The sequence below is a fragment of the Anas acuta genome, chromosome 12, assembly GCF_963932015.1.
Source record: "Anas acuta chromosome 12, bAnaAcu1.1, whole genome shotgun sequence".
Classification (NCBI taxonomy): domain Eukaryota; kingdom Metazoa; phylum Chordata; class Aves; order Anseriformes; family Anatidae; genus Anas; species Anas acuta.
This window is the reverse complement of record NC_088990.1, coordinates 18,790,537-18,813,498: the sequence shown is the minus strand read 5'-3', so window position 1 is coordinate 18,813,498 and position 22,962 is coordinate 18,790,537. Positions and strand designations below refer to the sequence as shown.

At 38.1% G+C, this 22,962-nt stretch overlaps 1 protein-coding gene across 1 annotated transcript; it reads right to left on the bottom strand.

Moving 5' to 3' along the window:
- Positions 1-14,308: 14,308 nt before the first annotated feature.
- RSL24D1 (ribosomal L24 domain containing 1) lies at positions 14,309-22,962 on the bottom strand. Its single transcript, XM_068696136.1, has 6 exons — positions 22,804-22,962; positions 19,613-19,726; positions 18,129-18,201; positions 17,326-17,389; positions 16,751-16,836; positions 14,309-15,368 (listed from the first exon to the last, which is right to left on the bottom strand). The coding sequence occupies exons 1-6, from the start codon at positions 22,882-22,884 to the stop codon at positions 15,295-15,297; spliced, it is 492 nt and encodes a 163-aa protein (XP_068552237.1). The 5' UTR covers positions 22,885-22,962; the 3' UTR covers positions 14,309-15,294.

The following is a 22,962-nucleotide window of genomic DNA, read 5'->3' as shown; positions in this document are numbered from 1 at the left end:
GAGAAATTGCTTTCTTCTGCAGCTCCCTGGCAGACAAGATTACTCCTTACATGGACAGGATTTCCTGTAAAGTCTGCCATTGGCCCTGGGAATGTGAAACCAGCCACCACTGAAGACAAAATACCAATGAGTGGAATTTCTCCCTTGCACATTCCCAGTTGCCATTTGTCAGTGGCCTAGTTCTCTCTCTTCTCATGCCCTAGCTGTAATATTCTTTCAGCAGTGTGTTGTAAACAACCAGTCAGGGCTTTTTTTAGCTGTGTAATTAGAAGCCATTGCTTCTCAGTTTAATTTCTCTTTCTGTAAGTATAGCTCCCAGTCATCATCAGATGGCTATTCTTACTACTGACCTTGCTGTCTAGATAACTCCTTACACTTATTATCCACTCTTCCTTTTCCAAATAAGGTCCTTAATGAGAACAAGCATAGTCATTGTGTCTACGATTATGTATTAAAAATTTCAACTTTAATATTCAGATTATAAGCACTGAAGAGAGTATATATACAGAAAGATTTTAAAGAAAAATGTTTTCCCTTATTAGACTGTCAAGTGATTCATATACTAATGATATTTATATAGTCACTGTAATGCCGATGCCTTATAACCTCTGTCTTATTTATTGTTACAAGGTTTATTTCCTTGGATTTGCTCCAAAATAGCTTCTGGCTGTTGAACAAATTTAAAAGATGTTTAAAAATTAAAAAAAATAAAATAAAAAAAAAAGGATGAATCATTGCTTAGATCTAGAAATGTGTTCAAATCAAGCTTTTTTTGTAAATGTTGCTATTCCCCTTGACTAATTATAATTAAAATTCTACATAGAATATTTTTTTTCCTCCTGTTATTTGTGAAAGATTTTCTGATCTTGTTCCTGTCATTGTCATGAAGACACAGAGGATCCCCGAACAAAAACAAAACCCACCTCATTACTTTCTGCGACCATGACTTCCATTCAAGTTGTCCTTGCTGCATCAGCCAAAAGAAATGCATCACTTCTCCCCATCCACAAGCATCATCCATCACGCCCTCTCTGCCACACTTGTTTTGTTTGCCTGGCCCTTTGGTAAACTTTGCACTTCAGCATTTTCATGGCTGAAGGTGACTCTGAAGAGCTCGGCGGTGAGCCCACCTACCAGGCACCATGGCAGGAGGGCAGGTAAAACAGTTGCCCGAGGCACCCCTCTGTGGCTGACCGCAGCTCTGGACACACGCACACTAATTAACAGAGGCACCTGATCACACAAGCGGATGATCTGCTTTTGTAGTAATTCATTAGCAAGGGTGTACCAACACAACCTGGAAGCTGTAATGCAGCATGTCTTCTCGAAGCTTGGGATACAAATCTCCAGACTATGTAGGAAGAATCAGTGAGGTTCTTAGGGAGCACAATCATAAACTTGGGCAGGTTTCAGTGATCTATAAAGGCACAGCAGGAATACGTGCATAACTTGGGTGAGTATAGTGCACCGGTAATATTAACTGTGGATATATTTGGGTTGGGTTTAATATTTTTCTTCTACTTTTAAATCAGATGTTCCTGGCAAAAAATAAAAATTAAAAATTAAAAAAAAATCACCACGTTGGTCTCTCGTATAAAGGGGAGCATAATAGTCATACAAAAAATAATCGTGCCACATCTATAACGGGCTTTAACCAGCCAACGCTAACAAGCACCATTTTCCATTTTGCACACAGCCTTCTCTCAGCGTTGGCCTGGGGAATTTAGGAGATAATTGAATTTATTGTCCACCAGGGCCCACACTGAGCAAGTTCTAATTAGTTATGAAGACGCAGATGTCTAAGCCTTAGTATCTTGTAGAGGGCACCGTATAACTCTAAAGCAGTGAAACCTCTTGAAGACAGCTCATTTGAAACTTGCATCAGCAACACACATGGGAGTACGGAAAAGTCTGTCAATGATACATAGTACATCCCACAAAATTTATACTTCCCCACCTCTAGAAGTGCACCACTTGTTCTGGTTGCAAGCCACAATTCATCAGAATGACAAATTATTTCAAGATACTCTTAAAGTCTCTTCCCCCGCCTCCATTTAACCTAAATTGTTTATACTGTGCATCCCTAGCAGCTGCACAAATTCTGCTGTATTTTTTCTTTATCTACAAAGGTATTTGTGAGCATCATACCAGTACACTGCACTAATACTAATTAAAAGATTTATTAGCTGAAACGGGCACATTTAGAGATTCATTTGTTTTTGTCAAAACAGCTCGTTTCATTTATTCTAATTCCCACCCTGCATGGCACTTTGCTGACTCAGAAGCTTGTGTTCACTTTGCTTTTCTGATTGGTACCATGTTGAAAATATACGCATACGTTCTGCATTAAAAAATAAAAATAAAACAAAAAATCCAAAACAATCAACCTACCCCCAATTTTATTGAAATTTCTCCAACTTAGCTCACCCCTGGATCATCCAAGAACGATGAGAAGCTCTCACTGAGAAGTAGTAAGCAAATTTGTGTCTGTCACTGTACTAAGATGCACTTACCTACACACTAAACAACTCCGTAACAACCTGACAATTTGGAGCATGTGAAACCTGGCTCTGACAATAGGGCTGTCTTCAAGCAGGGTTTGAGATCTGATGACTAATTAATTTATATTCCATACGGTTAGGGTTCCATTGCTGTATTTACATCAACAGAGGAGAAAATCTCAGAAGCCATAACACCAATTAGTGTGGTTTAACAAAGTGCACAGCAGAGGGGAAAACCAAGTCATCAGCGTATTTTACACATCCCTCACTTTAACCATTAATTTGATTAATCGTTCTTGGTAAAAGCCTCCAGCAGGAAGTATTTTGCATTGGGCATAGAAGCAGGGACTGCTGTTGAGCAGAAAGCCCCACGCCAAAGCATTAAGGTGTGCAGCATACAAGCCCTTTACAGCAGCAGTGACGCACACAGGGCATTCATTGATGATGCTTTGGGACAGCCGTATCTCCACAACTCCAAAAGCTATTTCAGCATTTGGGAAACCTCCTTGGGGTTGGCCCCTAGTGAGCGGCACCCTCCAGGCACCCAGAGAGCACCTCTTTCTGGCATCCCCTCTTTCTTATAGCCTGAATGAATTAATTTTACATCCAATTTACCCACAGCAATTCTGAGGGAACAATAACTCCCCCCTAATCCACCTCCAGACAAGCCTTTAATTACACAGCCTAAACCCCTGCAGACAGGTTTTGCTCTTTGATCTTCAGTTTATTGCTGCCATAGATGTTCTTGGCATCTTTTACTTCCCAAATACACTTGTAAAGGCACAAAAAGGAGAATAAAACAGAACAAGCTCCTGATAAGTCTTAGGGGATTTCTGTCGCAACAAAGGAGCAGAACTGCTTTGAGCTGCTGGGGCTTCTTCCCTACCATTTTTTTGGAGGAAATTGAGAGCCACATGGAGACAGGATGAGCGAACACCTAGTAACCTGCTGGTACAAAATGGTCTGAGGATGATATGCATCCAGCAGACAAAGGCTTTGTACACTTTGTCTCTTCATTTTCAGTTCCAAAGTGGCCTACTCTGAATTCTAATCAACAGAAAACAGAGGAAGCAATTATGTATATGGGCCTTCCCATTTATCAAAGCAAGAAGCTATAGGTTCAGCATGCTCTAGGTCAGAAGGTGGGTCACAGGGAGCTTTCAGCTTCTTCCAGCTACCAAATGTGATTAATTCTGTACCCACTTTTCTCACACAGCTGGGCGCCCAGCAATTACAGACCCCCCACAGGAAGTCCACTTCCCTCAGCTTATCTCCCAAGAGCAGTTACACACACATAACATTAGCTACTTCTAGTAGACCGCACGCTGTTAGCAGGCTGTTTGAGAGAGACAACCACTGTCCGAGCAATAATCACTCACTGTTCAGTCCCCCACCACTCCCATCCTGTGTGTATAATTAAAAATCTGTTACCTCTCTGACTTGGCTAGCAATTGGAGGCCCTCTCACAATAGTGCGCAGCAGACACAGGGCTTTAACAGATGGCAAGACAATGACGCAATTCAAAAGTCTAAATATGATGCCACAAGATCAGACTGTTGCAGATTTGATAACAAATGAAATTAAACGCATGACTGTGGGATCAATAAGACATAGATGAAAATAAATTAAATGCATCGCTCATACAGTAGGGAGTGGGTGTAATTTGTTGAAGGATAAAAATGACAATCTTGCTTCCATGGTGTGCTGCAGTATCTGTGGAGCCTCTTTGTATCTTTCCTATTTTCCTACTAATGCTGCTGCAAAGCAATATTAACCAATAAAATAACACTTCACATTAAACACCCAGGCACTGAGAATTAAAAGATGTAGCACATATTCCACTCAAGTGGTTATCCTGTACATGCTGTCAGCTGCTGCTTATAGAGGAAGCGTACGACAGCCAAAAATGAGGACTGAAAGCATCTTAAGCATGCCCTAGTTTGCACCTTGCTGCTTTGCTAGATGTGAAAGTGTGGGTAAAAAGATTAAATAATGGCATCTTCTGTTTTCATTTATCACTGTTCACATTTAGAGAAGAGTCGAAAATAGAGTAGGAAATTTCTGAGATCAAATCAGGATAACTGAAAAGAAATGCTCAGAAAAGTATGTGAAAAACAATGTCAAGAATTTCCTGTGCTTCCCTAATAACAACCTACATGAAATTATGCCTTTGGTTCTTGTACTTTCGGATAAACAACAATTTTTCAATAAGATGGATGAGTACCTAAAAACAATGGGAATGATTCCCATAGAAACACTAAAACTGCATAACACATCTCAACACATAAATTATGCATCAATTTTCCTTCCTATTTGGAATTAGAGGAAAAAGAGCACTTAGATCCTGGTGTATTCTGCTGCTGTCTGTCACCATATTATCACCCAGATCACGCAGCAACAGTAAGAAAACTATCATGTACGATTTATTGCCTACACCCCCATAAAGAAAGCTGGGCTGCTGATACATGAGGTAAGTAAATAAGACGGCAGATGTAGAGATTCAGACAAGTGGAGCGCTGCGTCCTTGCCCTCAGGGAAGGCCACATCATGCTATTTTAGGTCTTTTTTGTTCACTGAAGTAGTTAACATGCTTCCTCAGAACAAAAACTTTAGGACAGGAATCATGGACTTAGGCTTCATATAAAAATATTTTATATGGCGCTTTCACAATGCAGCTGCATTTTTGTGTGTCACTGCTGCCCAAGACATGTTTATCAGAGCAGGACCTCTGCACTAACAAAGGACTAGATGCTGCCATGTGAGGAGGCAGAGGACAGGTACAGAGGGAGCTCTGGGGGATGCTGTGGAGGATAATGATGATGGCTGGAGCAAACAGCTGCTGGGCTATGAGAAAGTACAAGGGAAATTTCTCATTTATCAAAAGCTGTTGCTCTGCACTGTCTGCACAACAGCTGCTGTGGGGTCAGCCTCCCTAGAACAGGGGATGGCCTCGGACACAGCTTACTGCTTTCTACCTCAAGGCACAACATTGGCAAGGCAGTCCGGGTGTTATCTTTGCAAAACACTGAGCCTTACTTTTACAGATGGAGAAGTAACAGAGCAGCAAGGAAACCATGTTGCAAAGAAACCCCGCAGCTCTGGTGCTCAAGGCATCAGGCAACCCTTCCTCCCTTCTCCATGGCTCAGCCTTCACACAGGCACACTAACTCTACCTGAGATTATTACTGATTTTCAGGATCTTGAAATTAGTTTTCAAAAACCAATTGTGCTCCTGGGGTGATGGGATTAACCAGCCAACTCTGGCTCTCACCTTAGGTCAATCCTCCATATCTGAAGAACTTGGATAAGTTAAACATTGGCTTTTTTGACCTCCTTGCCCACACACTCCATGCTCCCAGAGTGTTTGGGTACCCAAGACCCTTCCGTTCCCTCCCCAGGAAAGCCAACCTTCCCCCAGGGCTCCTTCCAGAGTACAATAAACTCACAGTTTGAGTCTGCAGGAGAACAAGTAATTGAAACAGATTTTACACAGCATTCCAAATCAATTTTTAATTATAAATTGGCAACCTCAAAAAGGTCAAATACCAAGGTAGGTGAAATATCCTTACCTCCTGAAAAGCCATAAAAATGGATTACAAATGATTAGAAGGGTAAAAAAAATGGTTTAGGTCTGTTCTGACAGAGCTTCCTCTACTCCCTCTTCATATAAAATCTAGGACAGCCGATGCTACAACTGCCTAAAGTTCATCAAGTACCAACTTTTACTTTTTGGAGCTTTTCATCCCTAAATTCATCTATGCTTCTCCAGAATTACAATTTGTTCCACAAACTGTAAACCCATAAAGGAGAAAGCTTTTCAAGGATATTATTTCCCATTGTATCGTGTAGATGTTTTGCATACTCTCCCCAGCATAAGCTTTAGAATATTACAAGGGGGGAAAAAAGAGCAAAAAATATACACACATGTGAGGGAAGAAAAAAAAAAAAAAAGGAATAAAAGAAGGAATCAAATTCCTTGTTAACTCATATAGTCCAAAAAAGCACATAGCTTTCTTTCCTTTTCAGAACTCTAAGCATTTTTTTTCTAAAGTTACATGATCATCTTTAAAGAATTGTTCAACAGAAAAGATTCAGATCACAAGGCAAGCTGAAATAGCATCAGTAAGCTCAAGCTTTTGATAATGTTTACCTCTATTTCATTTTCAAAGTACACAGAATGCCAAATCCTGCTTGCTTTTTCATATGCAATTAATCCCACCAAAATCCTTTGGGACTACTTCTGAAAGTAAAACGAGCAGGATTTAGTTTATAATCCAACACTGACAGGAAGGGAAAATATGATATTGTGTTTTATCCCTAGCAAAGAACCCTGGCACTAAATCCTCATGAATGAGTAGAGCGTTAGTGCATATTCTGCAGCTAATCTGGCAACTGGGCAATTTCCTGTTTGTAGTTTATATTTTGCCCAAATGACTGTGTGGAGACAGATGGCCACACCAAAGGAGGACAGTTCTGGAAAGAAGTCTCCTTCCCTCAGGAGTACTTCAAAAGATCAGTTTGGGAACTGCCAAAGCAGGGTCTTTTGCCAAGCAGCTGAATCACAGCACACTGAATACCTTATTCGGCTGGGTTCTGTATCAAATTCTTACCATCTGATAAATAGAATGTTGAGGAAAGAAGAGCAAAAGACATTTCAGGGATTGATTAGTTTCTAACATTAATGACTGGATGTTAAGACTCATTCCAAGACTTTTTTTTTTATTCCAAGAAAGGAAATCTTTCCTGACTGCATTTGCTGCATCCTTAGAAGTATGCCCTAGGTTACTGATTATCTGGGATCCCATCATGAAGTTTTCAAAAAAGATACTCATTTCCTTCAGGCTACAATGGCTCAATCAGATCAAGTTTCTAAAACATAGGTCATGCAAAACTGATGTTAGCCAAGGGCTTTATTCTCCCTCATATTTTTTATCCATGATTTTCCAGCACCAATTACCTGGGTCATCTTTTCTTTGTTTCAAAGAGAAAATAAAGATATTTAAGAATTATTTATGAAAACACACAATACATTTAGAATAGCAAGCCACATACTGTTTATTTGGATTTGAATTTACCTTTCCTCTGAATTTTCAGTAAACCAGAAAGATTTTTATCATCAATAACAATCTCAGCTCACAAACCTTCAGGACTGTCAGGTAGTAAGAGAGAGTTTTGGACTGTGAGATTAAATCAAGTGCTGCTGTATTGAGAAAAACTGAAGAGTCAATAGTTTCAATTTTGATTAACACGAGTCAGAACTAAAAGTGGATTTAGTATAGTGCAAATGTGTCTCACCATTTTGCTTATCTGCAGAGCAAGACAATCACTTCTTCAAGGTATTCACACTTGGCTGAGATTCATTCTTCATAAGCTTGAAGGCTAAGGAAAAAAAGGTTTAAAATTATATTTTAAAATGCTGGATTACATTTCAGGCTATAAATCAAAGTCTGCAACCTTGGAATCACAAAACACATACGACTATATCTTGAGTGAATACTTTGGAAATATTTCAGCTCTTTTGCTCTGTCTCCCTAGTGATAATAAATACAGATTTCAGCGCTACATTTGATTGCTACTAGACTTATGCCGGTCTATTAGGATTTCTAAATTGCATAAGCAGAAAGTGCTTCTGAAACATGGCTTAAAAGAAAATCATATAGAACACAGAATGTTACAAAAATCTAAGAACTACTAGAATTTCTGTTTAACTTGAGTAGCAAACTTCCTGTTCTCATGGGAGTGTCTTTATTCCCAGTCAGGTGTGTGGAGTCAGATCAATGGAGTCATTACTGAACGGCACTGCATCTGGTGTGTTATACAGGCTTCTATCACATGAGCACGTTAACAGTCCCATCTGACTTCCACTGTAACCAGTAAAACTGTCCCTAAAATCCCCAGCTGGTGACCCAAATCTATCAAAAAAATTGAAAGGATGAATGAAAACTTAACCACTTTCAGAGCTGGTAAAATAAGAAAGATTGAAATGACACAAAGATGTCCTGTAGGCTTCTATGATAAAATTAAGATTAATTGCTGGGAAAGTCCCACTTGCAGATGAAAGAGACGGAATGTACTCCTTGGGATCAGGTGGACCATTTTAGATAGTACTAGGAAATGCTAAGCAACTTGAATAGGATTACTGAGGGAAGCAGAACCAGGAACAAAATTCAGCTCTGTTGACCTGAAGCTGTCTACTCACCTCCCAGCTATTACAAGAAACAAGTGGGAAGGGAAATAGCATACTGCACTTAGGATGTCAGAAATTACTTTTAAAAAGGTAAATGATTCATAAAACTTCATGCTAGTGAGCACTCCCCTGCACCTACAACCATGTACTTGCTCAAGCATTTAACACAGCTGTATTGCTCACTTCCAAGTCACAGTTCTCATGAGCAAAGAGCATTCAAGGTGATATTCTTGGCTTGTTAAGAGCAGCACACGTCCATCTGTCGAGATCTGTTTTGACAGAATTTAATCCCTTTGCAGTTCTTCTTTGTGTGTTTGTTTAATTTTTTATAACGTTGCATATCTCACTTCTCTTAAAAGCAAAATCCTAAACATGATGTCTGATGCATGCAGGTTGTCATAGACTTGCCTGTTCACTAAAGATATTTAGAAAGCGAAAACATTGAATGACCTGGCAAGTTTTAAATCAAAAGAAATGTGAACAAAGGTAAACTCATCTTCTTTCTGCAACATATGCAGGAAAAAGCTAGCACGTATTGGTCAAAAAGACAGATACACAAGAAAAAAAATAATAAAAGAAAACAGTGCAGGCATCCAGGGCATCTCCATATCTTGCACATTGTAAGAATGTCTCATCGTTCCATCCTATAAACCAGAAAAGCACTTTATATGTAGAAAAGAGCAACAATGCTCAGAGTATGGCCTTCTGCAGAACAGGGTAATAAATTAGGACCCTTTGGTTTGGAAAATAGGTAACTGGAGGTCCACAACCCAACAAATGCTGCAGAAAAAGTGACAAGAGCATGATTATTCAGCTTCTCGTAATACCAGAACTACAGAAAATCTGATAGTATCAAATCTGAAACACAAATAAAATATTTCCCTCAATAAGCAATTAAAGAGTACTATTCATCACCACATTATATTTGAGAGATAAAAGTATAATGAGTTTCAAAATGGTTCACCAGCAATTTCCAAAGAAATCCCTAAATTACCGACTGCTTGAGTTTGGGATGATAGCACACACACACACAAAAAAAAAAAAGATCACTCAGATAATGCATGCTTTGTTGTACTTCTCTGAAAAGATCTGACATACTGGCCACCATCATTAGTACTAGGTTAAAGGGACTTTGGGTATGAACCATCATGAAAATTCCTGTATTGTCAGCCTAAAAACTTTAAAGGTTTCCAAAATTAAACTCAATCACCATGGAAAATGAAAAACTATTAGCAAGATTTGGTCAAATAAATGAATCTCATGAACTTAAGGCAGATTCAAATGACTGTTCAAAGAAATTGTAGTAGTAGATAGTTCAGCAAAATTTAGCACATCTTTAGAAAGTGGAGACAGTATGGATTAGATGTTCCTTGTATGACCAAGTTAATGTAGATCATTATGTATGGTACAATAACAAAACCAACTGAACTGAGAGAAGTGCAGACCCTTATGACCACTGGAAACGCTCGCTTGCAATATTGCTACCTGCAGACACTGTTTTCCTACCAACAGAGAATGTGGTTAAATTTGTTATGAGACAGGTTTTTGCCCTGCTCAAGCAGTCTGACCTAAGAACAGCTCATGTGTTCACAGCTGTATATTTTTTAGCAGAATCTGAATTATCCAGGACTGCTGCAGAAAGCCTTCAACAGACAGTTAAAAGCAATTCTCAGACAGCCATCTCCTTCTTTTTGGAAAGGAATTAATCTACACCAGCTGTGGAAAGTGAAGAATGCTTCCTGTCACCTTTATATCACAGCTTTCTGTCAGTGCCAGTGACAACATCACCTCCCAGGTTAACACCAGACACAGAGGTAAGCATCCATGGAGAAAAAGCCCAAGTCTTTTAAAAGCAGCATCACAGATACCCTGGGGGATCTTCTGTATGAGACAACCCAAGCAGCAGCAAGGCCAAGCCCTAAGGAACCCTGGATAAATGCGCTTCATGAATAGATCATTCTGAATTTATCCATTGCTCAAGGGTAACTTCTTTGTACATATCACACATGAACTAGCATCACATTATGATATCTGTATCTTCTATTTTAAAAAATGAATAAATTTATCCCGAGACTATTCTCATCCTCAGCAGGCCCAATCAAACTAACCCCAAATGTCTTCTCATCTGTACCCAGACACAACAAAACAAACAGAGAAGTCAGGAGCAGCCCAGGTGCCAGTCTTATTGGCTCTTTCTGAATTTCTAACAAAGCATCAGTTTCTTAGGCTTGTTAGAAGAAAAAGTTGTCTTCACGGCTAAGTTCTGAGACTACTGAGTGCAAGTTTGGCACCTTTACGAAGAGAGCTAAACCTGTATGGCATGTACTACTCTGTCCCCAGGTTTTGCATCAGGGAGTACATAAAACCTGAATCTGAATACACGAGGATTTGAAGTGCAATCTAAGCTTGTTGAGTGCTGTAAATAATGGTCAATGGTCACTGCAAGAGAGAAAAACATTTGATCTTTCCACCACTCACCTTACCAGGTGCTGCTTTTTAGGGTGAATTTCAGTAGTGAGGCTTAAAAGCCGGAAGCTTTACACTTGGCAACATCTTGAATAAAACAGCAATACTGTAACCATTGCTAGCCTCAACACAGAGGGAATTTTTGACAGCTTTTTATTTTGACAAGAACTGAGAAAGCTCTCAAATTCTCAACTCAAGAATCACTTCAGTCAAAGTGGATTACAGAAGCAATTCTCTTAATCAGCAAGTTTAGCATGGAGCAGAGCTTTACAGAAAACAGCTTATAGAAACAGTAAACAAGAAGTTCCTCTCAATTATGCAGAGACCCCCACCTCAATTCCAGGTGATAAGTCATGGAAGCACAGTATTAATGCCTTATAAATAACACATCTATTTCTGTTCAGGACTGTTTCCTGTACCAAAACAATTTCACTAGTAAATAATTCTGCTTGTAGAGCTAGAGCCGATATCCTCCTTTATTCAGTAACATACTGTCTCTGCCATATATATCTAAGATAAACTGCTGTTGCTTCACCTTGAAAAATTACTTAGAGAACATTTTAATGAACTAGAGTGACTTTACCTAACAGAACAGAAAATGGAAGATCTAAGTGAGAGGAAAAGAACCACCACCACCAAATAACATCTTCAAACTCAGCTATCTCCACAAACCCACTCTGCTCCTGCCTGTTCTTGAGTAATGCTGCTTGTTCTAAACATCATGGCTATAATCATGTCATCAGGTCACACACAAAAAACCTGCTAGTATTTAGCAAATAAAACCAAAGTGTTCAATGTTTTTTGCCTAGGCACCTTGAAATAATATCAAAATAACCGATCTTGGAATTTGGACTATTACTGATAACAATTTTAAAATACCTTCTGTATTTCTTTGCATGAGGCCTTTTAAAATTTAGATCTAAAAACAGATAACAAGCAGACTTAATTTCATCAACGGTTGATTTATTTCTGCTTTCTGCTCTCTCTGGTCGCAGTTCAGTGAAACCCATAAATAAGTTAGGCTGGTGAAGGAGATTGAATTTTTGAGACCACAGCAGTAAATGAGGAATTGAACAGCCTGGAGGTTGAAATATCTTCTCTTGGGATATAAGCCTTTGGACCTATTAGCAGCTGTCTATATTGCTGTTCCAGCCATCGACACATATGACCATGTCAACATATTGAAATGATTTATGTTTCTTTGTGTTGCAAAAGGACAGACCTTATTTCTGTTTGGGGCTCCATCACTATTACTGCAAACATTGAAAGTCAGTTAGCTACATAGATTACAATATATACACACCCACGTTTTATTCCAAAATTAAAGTTTCCAAACACCATCAAGCTTCTCTCAGGAGCTACTTCTCAATATTTAAAAGGCATCCAAACAAATCTAATATTTAGGAGGCTTAAAAAAAAAATGTTGAACAAGGCCTATAGACTGTAAGCTTTTGTGTACACTTACAGGAAAAAAGTTGTATTTTCAACATGTTTACTGTATCTAACACCTTTTGTTTCTCAATTAGTTTACAGAAGTGCTGTTTGTGCCGTTAGCCACAAATTTTTCCCTTATTAAGTACTAAAAAGTAAGATTTTTCAAAAACATGGAAAGACATGGTCAGCACAATTTGATTATAGAGAAAACTGGGTTTTGTTTGTTTGTTTGTTTTGTTTTGTTTTTTAACACTTTTAGTCAGTACTTGCAAAGGAAAGACTAACAGGGAGACTTGAAAATAAAAGCAAGCAAAACAAGAGAAGAAGAAACCTCCCCCACTACCCACCACTTACATATTTTGTAGTTCTCTGGCTTGGAATCAAAATTTCACCAAAACCCAAGAGATTACACACACAACTGAAGAATCAAAGAACCACCAAACCAAAGACCATGAGTAAAAAGAAGCATCTCCAGATCTTACTTCTTGCAAAAACATTGAGATGCCCTCTGGCAAAACGCAGCTCAGAGGAGCAGGCCCGCACCCTCTGCAGGCACGTGGCAGCCATTTTGGGGCAGTTACCTCAGGAGCTGCCCCACCCACCTGGCACAGGTGCTGCAGCGCTGTTCCTCCATCTTTGGCAGCAGACCCACATGTGATAAACAGCCTAATACACTGAAATGCACACTTGTACCCATCTCCCACTAATTTAGCATTCCACAAGAACTGAAATTATTATTCCTAGCAAGGTGTCACTCAGTGCAGGCCACGGGCTTACCAGGCGTGGCAGAAATGGCGCCCCACAAGGAACTGCTGACCAGCAAGGCTTCAGACAATAGCCACACACATAAAAAAGAGTAAAATTTGCTAACAGATCTATAAAGGTATCTCTGCACTTTAGACAGTGCTATAACTAGTCCCAGGGCTCCCTGAACCCCACAGGGAGGAGTCGGGTGAGAGCTCCCGGACTCCACATGACTGCACACTTCCACAAGCCAGCATCCAAGCTAAACAGTTGAAGTAGAAAAGCGTTACCCAAGACAATTTTATTTTCTAACTATTCACTTATATCCCACATAGTCACATGGTGTTCACAGCAGGCTTCCAGTCTCCACTCCTGAGGAAAATGGCATACCTGCACAACGACGGACAGCTCCAGCATTGACTTTCAACGAGCCCTTGCTTCCAATTCACACCGTTGGATAGAAAGAGGCACACAGATTAAACTCATACAACTGGCAGGATGCTTAGGACCTACATTGCAGTGTGCTCCCCAAAAGGTTTTTCTCAGCTACTGTACAATGACCACTTCACTGACGGACATTCATAGGAAAGAGTTAACAATCAATCCCACAGGTAAACAAACAGGTGTCCTACGTAGTGCAGTTCATTTACAGATAAGTGGACAGAAAAAATGCAGACACTATGTAGCATAAGTCTTTTAATTTAAAAAAAGCCCTTGTACGAAGAGATTTTTTTTCATACATACTGCAAAACAGGTGGTGAATCCCACCTGATTTCTCTGCTTAGCACAAATTTAATTACTATTTTTGCAGAAAATTAAAACTTAACACACACTGAACTTTAACTCTTTAAATTCAGTTTAAAAAAAAAAAAATCTGTAATGAGATTTTAGTATCCCACTTCAAGGATTGATGACATCAAGTATTTTGGTAAAACAGGCCACATCACAAAAAAAGTACACAATAGATATGAGGAAGTTTATGAGTTGATATAGTTTATTCCAGATTTGAATATGTACTAATAATTATTTTTCGGGGAAATCATCACTGACATAGAAGTAAATGCTATTTTAAATGTTTTCAGAAAGTTTCTCTTATCACAATGTTGTAGATAAACTGTATGCAGTTTTAAAAAAGCAGTGAACTTATCTCTACTGATGATACACTGAATAAATACCATCACAATACGCAAAATACCTATGTTTAACATGAGCTTCCTTTCTGTCAAAATAATCCTGAGTATTAGGTAAAAACAGTCAGAAGCATAATTTATTCAGCATCTTAATCAGCTTGATTACATGTCAGATTTGAATTTCAGTAGCTCAGAAGAATGGTGGTTCAAACTTCAGACCAGATGCTACCACCATTATTATTTTCCAAATAGCAGCCAGTGCTACATCAATGTTAGCTTTGCCAGGTTTAATGTCAATTGCACTGTAATTTGGAGGAAGTTGACTTAAAGAGGAGATGAAACAAAAATAATTTGCATTCATAACAAACTGAAAAACGTTCCCAATGACCAGAGTGAAAACAAATTTCTGCATGGCACTGAATAAAAATAATACACCCTGCCCCACCTCGTAACCATTAAAATACATTTTTATCTGCTTTCACTGCTACAGAAGAATAGGCACAATAAGTCTAGTGCCAACATCTTTTACTCCTTGAGTTATCAGGGAAAAGGAAAAGTACACTTTCTTTCTAGGTAAGAAAGAACACACTATCTCAAATAATATGCTTTATTTTTCATCCTGCTGACAAGGTTTTCTCCACTTAGATAACCAAAGTACTGCCCAAACCATTATTCATATTATTTTTTATAACAAAAATCATCCAAACTGTAACAGCCACTGTTTATTAAAATGTATTTTTCTTCAACTGTAAGCATAGCTCTGAACGATGCCAGGTGAAGCAGTAAGCAATTGTTAACTGCTGAAGAGATGACAATAAAAGATACAAGCATTTTAAGAGGCTTCTTCCATATCCACATCCTCTTGTAGCTTCTGCACCATTTTCTCTTCCAGCTGTTTTGGTTTGCCTTCAAAACAAAGAAATATTAAATTCAAGATGTCTCAACAGGCAAAACAACCTGAATATATTAAGCAGTTGTTTAACAGTAAACCCACCAAGCTGAATATTATTTATTGTTAACCTCCATCATCAACAAAAATTATAGAATTGCTGTAATAGAACAGCTGATACAGTTTTTATGCAAAAGTCTAAAATGAAGTCAACGTATTTTTCCACTTATGTAGCTAGCAAAAAGATTTAAGCTGTCCTGAATGGTGTGTTGGATGGCAATAATGTTACCTCTTAATAATGCTACCAAATTGAAAAAAAATCCAGGACTGACATTTGTTTCTGCTCTTTAATGCAATACACTGAAAAGGAAACTTCTGCTGTCTGAGAAACAAATGCACATTAGTGTGCATCATTCCCTTAGCATAAGCAAAGCTAAAAAGCAAACAAAAAATTAAGCATAAATATATCCTAACAAAAGTCTGTTTCACATAGCTACAGTCTTAAGATTTGTACATAACAAACAGAAATGGAAAAAACATAACACATTTATAGTTAACATCTAATACAGTAACCTACCTCCAACTGAGACAAGGTCATTAGTAATTTTTATAGAACAAGAACTAATGGATATAAGTGTTGGTTGTTTTTTTTTTAAATTCTCTCTATCACTGTGTTCCATTAGCTGTACTTTATAATCTGTTTTTCTCAACATGATCTAACACAAAATAGTACTTTCAATAAGATGTTTGGAAATCAGAAAATTTAGGAGGAATAGGTATCTGCAACTCAAAGCTAACTTAAAAACTCAGTTCACTGACAAAGAATATACAATATTTTATCTGTACTAGACAGAGTTTTTAGTCAAAATTAGCAGAATTACCATTATATCAAAAAAAGTTAGGATTATATTCCAGAAACAGTATTCTTATGTAAGTTCACACAGTGAACTACATAAAAAAGCTACATTTCCACAATTAGATAACAACAAAAAAAATCTCATGTATTTTATATTAATTAATGTGACTGGCTGTTGAGTTCAAATGATTCAATTCAAAGGGAAGACTTATATAAATACACTGATTGAGAGATTTGCAGTTCTGAAAGTACCAGGTATTAAGTGCAATAAAATGAAAACACTGCAGTAAGAAGGGATAAATGCAAGACCAAATAAGCAAAAAGGTATGTTTGATTCAGAACAAAGATAATATTGCTCACATTTCATGACAAGAGCTATACTTCACATTCAATAGTCAATTTAATTGTTTAAAAAAAAAAAAAAAAAAAAAAAACATAAGATTATTGATGAGTAGGGTAAGTCATACTAAAAAAAGATCAATATTCATCACAAAATTGTATACTCTTAAGAGTATACACAAACCAGGTAAATCAAGTTCTTACCTGCATGTGGAGCACGAAGAAGGTGGATATTCTGTTTGACTTCTTTGATATCTTCTGCCTTCTGCAATTCTTTGTTCTTCTTTAATCTGGAGGATAGGGGACATTAAATTAAATTACCTTTTAAGAGGTGGTGGATGTTTTCTGTTTAATCCATGACACACGTATTTAGCTAAAGGTATATAAGTGTTAAGTAACTCTGACTGTAAGCAAATAAATATAAAAACTATTTGAAAACCTATTTAACTACATAACGGATTCAAAATCAGAAAGCCAACACTATCAGCTCTTATCAGAAATGTGTTTAAATCTGGAAATCCAAGCTACAAATAATGAAATACCACTATTACAATTGCACGTATAAAAGCTACATTTTCTTTGACAGCCTATATAGCATAGTAGTTAGGTAGCACAGCAGACTCCACTCAAACTATTTTACCTCATCACTTGGACTACTGTACACGTATATGTAACAAAGCAAATAAACATTTAAAACTCCTAATTGTTATTTTTCTGGAAAGACTGACTGTCTAGTACAGATCTGCAAGAGCTCCTGTAATACAAATGCTTCTCCTCACCTGTTCATAATAAACCTAGCTTGGCGTTTTTGCTTGATTTCCTCCACTCTCTTCATTGCATCAACTGAAACAAAGCAGAAGTTGCTGTTAAAGTGCTTACATAGATACAGTTGAAAATACATGCTATTTTACAGAGCAACACTACCAGTACTCCATAATATGAAACCTCTACAACAGAGGGAACTCATATTGCATAGAAGTTCTTCCTTCTTCAAAGGGAACAGAATTTTTTGTATAATAATGAATTATATTTTAAAACTTATTAATGGTTTCACTTTTATGCCTACGTACATTTTCTACAGTTAAGCATCACAAGAAAAGCCTCTTACTCTATTTGAAATCAGATGCAAGTCACCATCTTCCCCTTTCTGGCATTCCCCCCTAACTTACAAAGTAACTCTTCCATTTTATATCATTTATATTATTTATGAAACAAGCTAAAGCAGAATGAATGGGAACAAACAATGGTATTAGTATAAAGAGGCTTACACTGGGAGCCTCTTAAAATTCTGGAGAACAACCAAGGCTTTTTCAAAGATAACAATTCAAAATCCAGTAATGCTACACCTGGTTTTCTAAACAGTTTCTGAAAATAAATAAATAAATAAATAGAATAAAATCAAGCAAAACCTCATACCCACTCATAACAGCCCCACACCTAAGAATTTGGTCACGACTCCGGTAATTTCCAAGAACAATCATTAGAGAGAGCAACTATTCTACGTAGTCTCCTGAAAACATGTTCATGTAAAGAAGTTCACTCCTCACAGTTACTCTTTTGTTCTTTTTCTAACATGACTCACCAGTCTTGTTCCACAACTCTCTCTGGTATTTCACTGGCTCATTTCTACGTTTTTCAAATTCAAATGAATTATCCTGTATTAAGAAAAAGTAAATACAGATTATATACAGAAGCATATTTAGATCAATACATTCTTATTGTAGCACTCAACTATTAATATTCTCGATTCCTGTATTTTAAATACATTTACAGATTACTAGACCATGAGGGCACATATTAGTGTTTGACCTCAAAGTCTCAAATGCCACAGTGATTTGCCTGAAAAGAACTATTTACCAAACCATCTCCTTTGACTATTTTCTTTTTAATAAGACAAAGGGAACAGAAAAGTTCTAAAGTGAAGTAGGAACTACAGAGTAGACTAGACAGGTAGAAGGCAAAATGTGTAGTCATTATTCAACAGCCCAGAATTCTGAAACAGTTCAAGAAACGTTATTTCATTGTAAGAATATCATAACAATAGAAAATCATTTGAAATGGTGAAATATTTCAATTGATGACACTGTAGGGTTTGGGGGTGGGCTGATGAGAGGTGTTTTTTTTCTGCTAGACATAATTATTTTTGCACTAGTTTTATCTGAAGATTTTTCCTTACCCACAGGCTCTTTTTTTTTTTTCTTTTCTAACTGTAAAGCAGAGTTTTAATCTTCACTTCATGTAAAGACAGTTTCAATGAGAGCTACAATATGTAGTAGCAAGAAATGGCACACAGACTCACAAACTTTGCTCCATTATGAAACAAATACTAGCCTTTACCATGGCATAGCATCAAAATGTACAAAAAAAAAAAAAAAAAAACACTGGCCAAAAAAATCTTCTAAATTCCAAGTGTGACAGGACATAACATCAGTGTCCTCAGTCACTCTAAGGGCAAAAGGGGAAGAATAAGCCAGTCCTTCAGAAATACTTCGTGAACAACCACCTGGCAACATTTATTACTTAAGGACAGTCCTGTAAAATATGAGTACTTAGTATTTTTAACACTGAAGTAAATTTGTCTTTTCTTTTTAACCATCTTAAGTTCTCATACACTCTTTTTGAAACATTCCTATCTATGCAAAGACTTTCCCTATATACTGTAGGCATTAAGGAGATTTCCAAAGGTAACTTTGGTGTTTATATAGAGAGACTTCTTACTGTAAACCAGATTGTGAAGAAATACAATTACCAAAGGTCTACATTCACAGAGCAGAAGATTTACAGATGGAAAAAGCATGCCTTGGATTTTGCATGCATTGGGGATATACGCAACCAGCTTTCACACAGAAGCTGAAACATGAAGTTCAATGTTATAGTCAAACCATATGAATAGCTCACCCTCAAGGAAATCCTCTTTTCTACAGTAACTCCATCCCTGGTGCTCATCTAACTAAACAATAAAACATGCTACTAGTTAACCTAATGTGTTCAGAAGTGGAAAAGGCTAGCTTACTGCAGTTTTGATGAGTTAGTGTAAAGTGTAGCATAAGAAGTTCATCTCCTTACCACTGTCAATTCTTTGCCAGCTGCTTTCCGGAACGCTTTGGTCCATCTGATCTTTCTTGGATTCCGCTTCTTCTTGAAGTTTTTGTGACATTTTGATTTGCAGAATCTAAATATCTTGGAAAAAAAGAAAAAAGTCAAATCATGTTATTCCCGCCCAATTGCAAACAGGGTATCAAACAGTGGCGTTTCTCTTAACAATATAGCTCATTGAAAATGACACAGATCTTTTAGATTTCAGTCTTATTTCAAATGTCGCTATTAAGCAACTATGTGACGGTGGCTGTTTTTTTAATCATTCTCAATGATAGTATAATATTTTAGCAAATTACCAGCTTATAGGCAAGTATTACCTCTATTTTGCAGATTTTTGTCTGTAATAACTGTGATGCAGAAACAGGAAAAAAGGTGAGAGACTGTAGCTGGGCGAGCAATAATTGCTAATACACGTAGTGCTTAACCCTACCACACTAAGCTTTTGGTGGAGTAGTTAAATTTCAGACATGATTTTTTCAGACATTCTTCCAGAGTTCACATTGCTGTTACTATACACTAAGGCATGCATACACCACCTATGGCGTCTCTGGAACCCAACCAGACTAAACTCAGAGTCTTAATGAAATAAACATGCACAAACCTTGTTAGGGCACACAAAAAGAGCACTCTTTCAGAACTTAGTGTTTGTGTTACATTTCAGCAGAACCCTGTACAGGAAAACTAAACACACCTGCTTTATCATATATATTTATTAATTTGTTTCACTCTCAGTGCAACATTCAGCTACAGCAAGTTTCATTACATGAAGGACTGCTGCAATTAAGTTCGGCAACCTAAGAGACTCAGTACAATTTGGCATCTAAGAACCAGATTGGTATCCTCATCAGCAGCTCCCAAATAATAAAGCATAATGATACTTCTTGCATCATGACATAGTGAAAAAGCAATGGGGGCAGAAGCAAGATGTAAGGAAGATGCTAGATCCCCCAATGTCTGAAGTCATCCTCCCAAGTGACAACTGACTACAAAAAAAAGTTGGAAACCACTTCAATTTAGAAAGAGAAGAGAATAGCACAGTGAGGATATATAAAAGTAATCTCCCATAATTACACGACTAGTTTTGTTTCTTTCATAAAGTTTTTGCTTATAAAACAAACAATTTCAAGCACTGTTCTTGTTTCTTCTTTATAAAGTCATTTTCACAGCTGTCAGTGACATATACAACATACAGTTAAGCTGATTAAAATCCTCACAACTTGGCTGGGTTTTATTTATCATCTGCCAAAATAGCTATAAAACCAAACATGTACTGTGAATAAATAATTTTCTATACCTGTCAACGCTTTTTACATACAGTGCCATCCTGACAAGAAGAAATCCTCATACCTCTCATATAATATTTTTCAATGTAGTACACGCACAGAAATACCTGTCTTTTGGATCACAGTTTTAAACTTTAAAGATCACCACTCAAGAGGAGTGCTGAGCATATCATAATGCCTTGGACTGAATTTACTGAAAGCAATTAAAGCACAAACCAAAGTATTCCAACCGACCATTTTTCCTTTTTTTTCCTTGCTCCTTTTTTTCCCCATATATTCTACAGATTTCTACATGTTGCAATGTACAGTTATTTCACTCATCTACAAAAATAATTGAGAATGCTTTGGGTTTTTGCTCTACTACTCCAAATATAATCTGCAAAATCCAACACATAAAGAATTGCCAAAGTTCATTCAAATTAAACTGTGTTCTTCTAGTTAATGATGCATAATAGCTTAACCCTAGTTTCCCACTAGGTACTGGACTGAAAAACAACCAGAAAAAATGGCTGAATATTCAAAGTAAACAATTAAGAGATTAGTCTTTAATATTAAAGTCCCATTGGAAAGACCTTTAAGGTTCCGGAGTTTAAATGCTATTAATTAATAGATTCATATTTAATGAAAAATCTTATAAAATCATTCATTCCACACAGTGATCTTAAATTGCAAATGACCGATATTTTCAAAATTGCTGCTGTATTTTATTTAAATAGCCTACATAGTTCATTTGGAATACTTTAAGTCAAGGTTTGTAAGAAAAAGGACAACATTAAATATTTGGTGCAAGCTGGTAGCATCAATCTCATCCTCTGTAATTGACAGAGAAGCAAAGAATAACCAGACAGCTGCTTAACAAGTGGGTTCCCAATGCCGTTTAACTAACTGCACGATTACATCATGAAATAAAGTACACACAGAAGTTGCCACTGAGAAAATATCACTTTTATTCTGGTCATGAAATACTCGCTGTCATGTGCTAGGTCTCCTCTTTACGTGGCCAGGCATAACTTATTTAATTCTAAAGTTGTTATGGCGCCTTTACCAATTACCAATGGCTATGGCCATCATAGGGTCACAAGAACCAATCTGGAACAAAACATTTTTTCATTAAGTTGTTTGTATGTATTTCACTATCACTTAGTTCAATCCGTGGTTTATATCTGGATCCCACGGCCACCCCCAGCTCTCTGAAGGTAGCTATGGAACAAAAGGTTGTATTTCATTTTATAGCTACATTCTGCTAGACTCGTTTGAGGCACCTGCCCCGGCTAGCCATGGAAGCCACTTATGTTCATCCAGGTGGCGTTTTCAGGCCTGTCAAAGATGCATAAAAGAAACTTTACTACTGATGCTTGAAATTTCACTTAAACTAGTACTGAAATTACGCAGCAAGCTGCTGAGCTATGGACAACCCAGCCCCAACCCACTGGAAGCAGTCCCACATCCAGCTGACATTTTCCAGTCAAAAAGTAGCAAAATGACAACGAGGCAAGAAAGGGAAAGAAAAAACCATAACCCCATCACCATCTGGAGTCCCTCGGCGCCCAAGAAGCTGCCCACCCCCGAAGTACCCTGTGCTCGCTGCCACACAGACCGGGGCTCAAACTTCTCTTAAATGCACGGAAAATCACACCCGTTACCCGTAATCGCTTCTAAAGAAAATAGCACGTATAAGACCTTCAGCAATCGCCTCCCACGACCTTTTTTTACCCCTTTTTTCACATCCAGCCCCCAGGAGCCGTGACTGGGCCGGCAGGGGCCGGGCCCCGGCAGCAGGCGCCGCGTGCGAGCCTCGCCCCGCGCCGGGCCCGGCCCAGCCCAGCCGGCAGCCAGCAGGCCCCGTCCCGAGGCCCGGGCCAGGCCGCCCCGTACCTTGCAGTCGTTGCGCACGAAGACGACGCCGTGTCCCGGGTAGATGGGCCCGGAGCAGAAGTAGCACTTCTCGATGCGCATGGCCGCGGCCCTGCCCGCCCCGGCGGAAGATGGCGCCCGGCTCCCCGGAAGGCCCCGGCCGCCGCGCCGTGAGGGGAC

Excerpts from the sequence above, each read along its gene's own strand:
- RSL24D1 (XM_068696136.1), bottom strand. The coding sequence starts at position 22,884 with ATGCGCATCGAGAAGTGCTACTTCTGCTCCGGGCCCATCTACCCGGGA. Across the intron at positions 16,837-17,325 it reads GCTAGGTTTATTATGAACAG|ATTAAAGAAGAACAAAGAAT; the intron begins GTGAGGAGAAGC and ends CCTATCCTCCAG. Across the intron at positions 15,369-16,750 it reads TCTTCGTGCTCCACATGCAG|GCAAACCAAAACAGCTGGAA; the intron begins GTAAGAACTTGA and ends TTTGTTTTGAAG.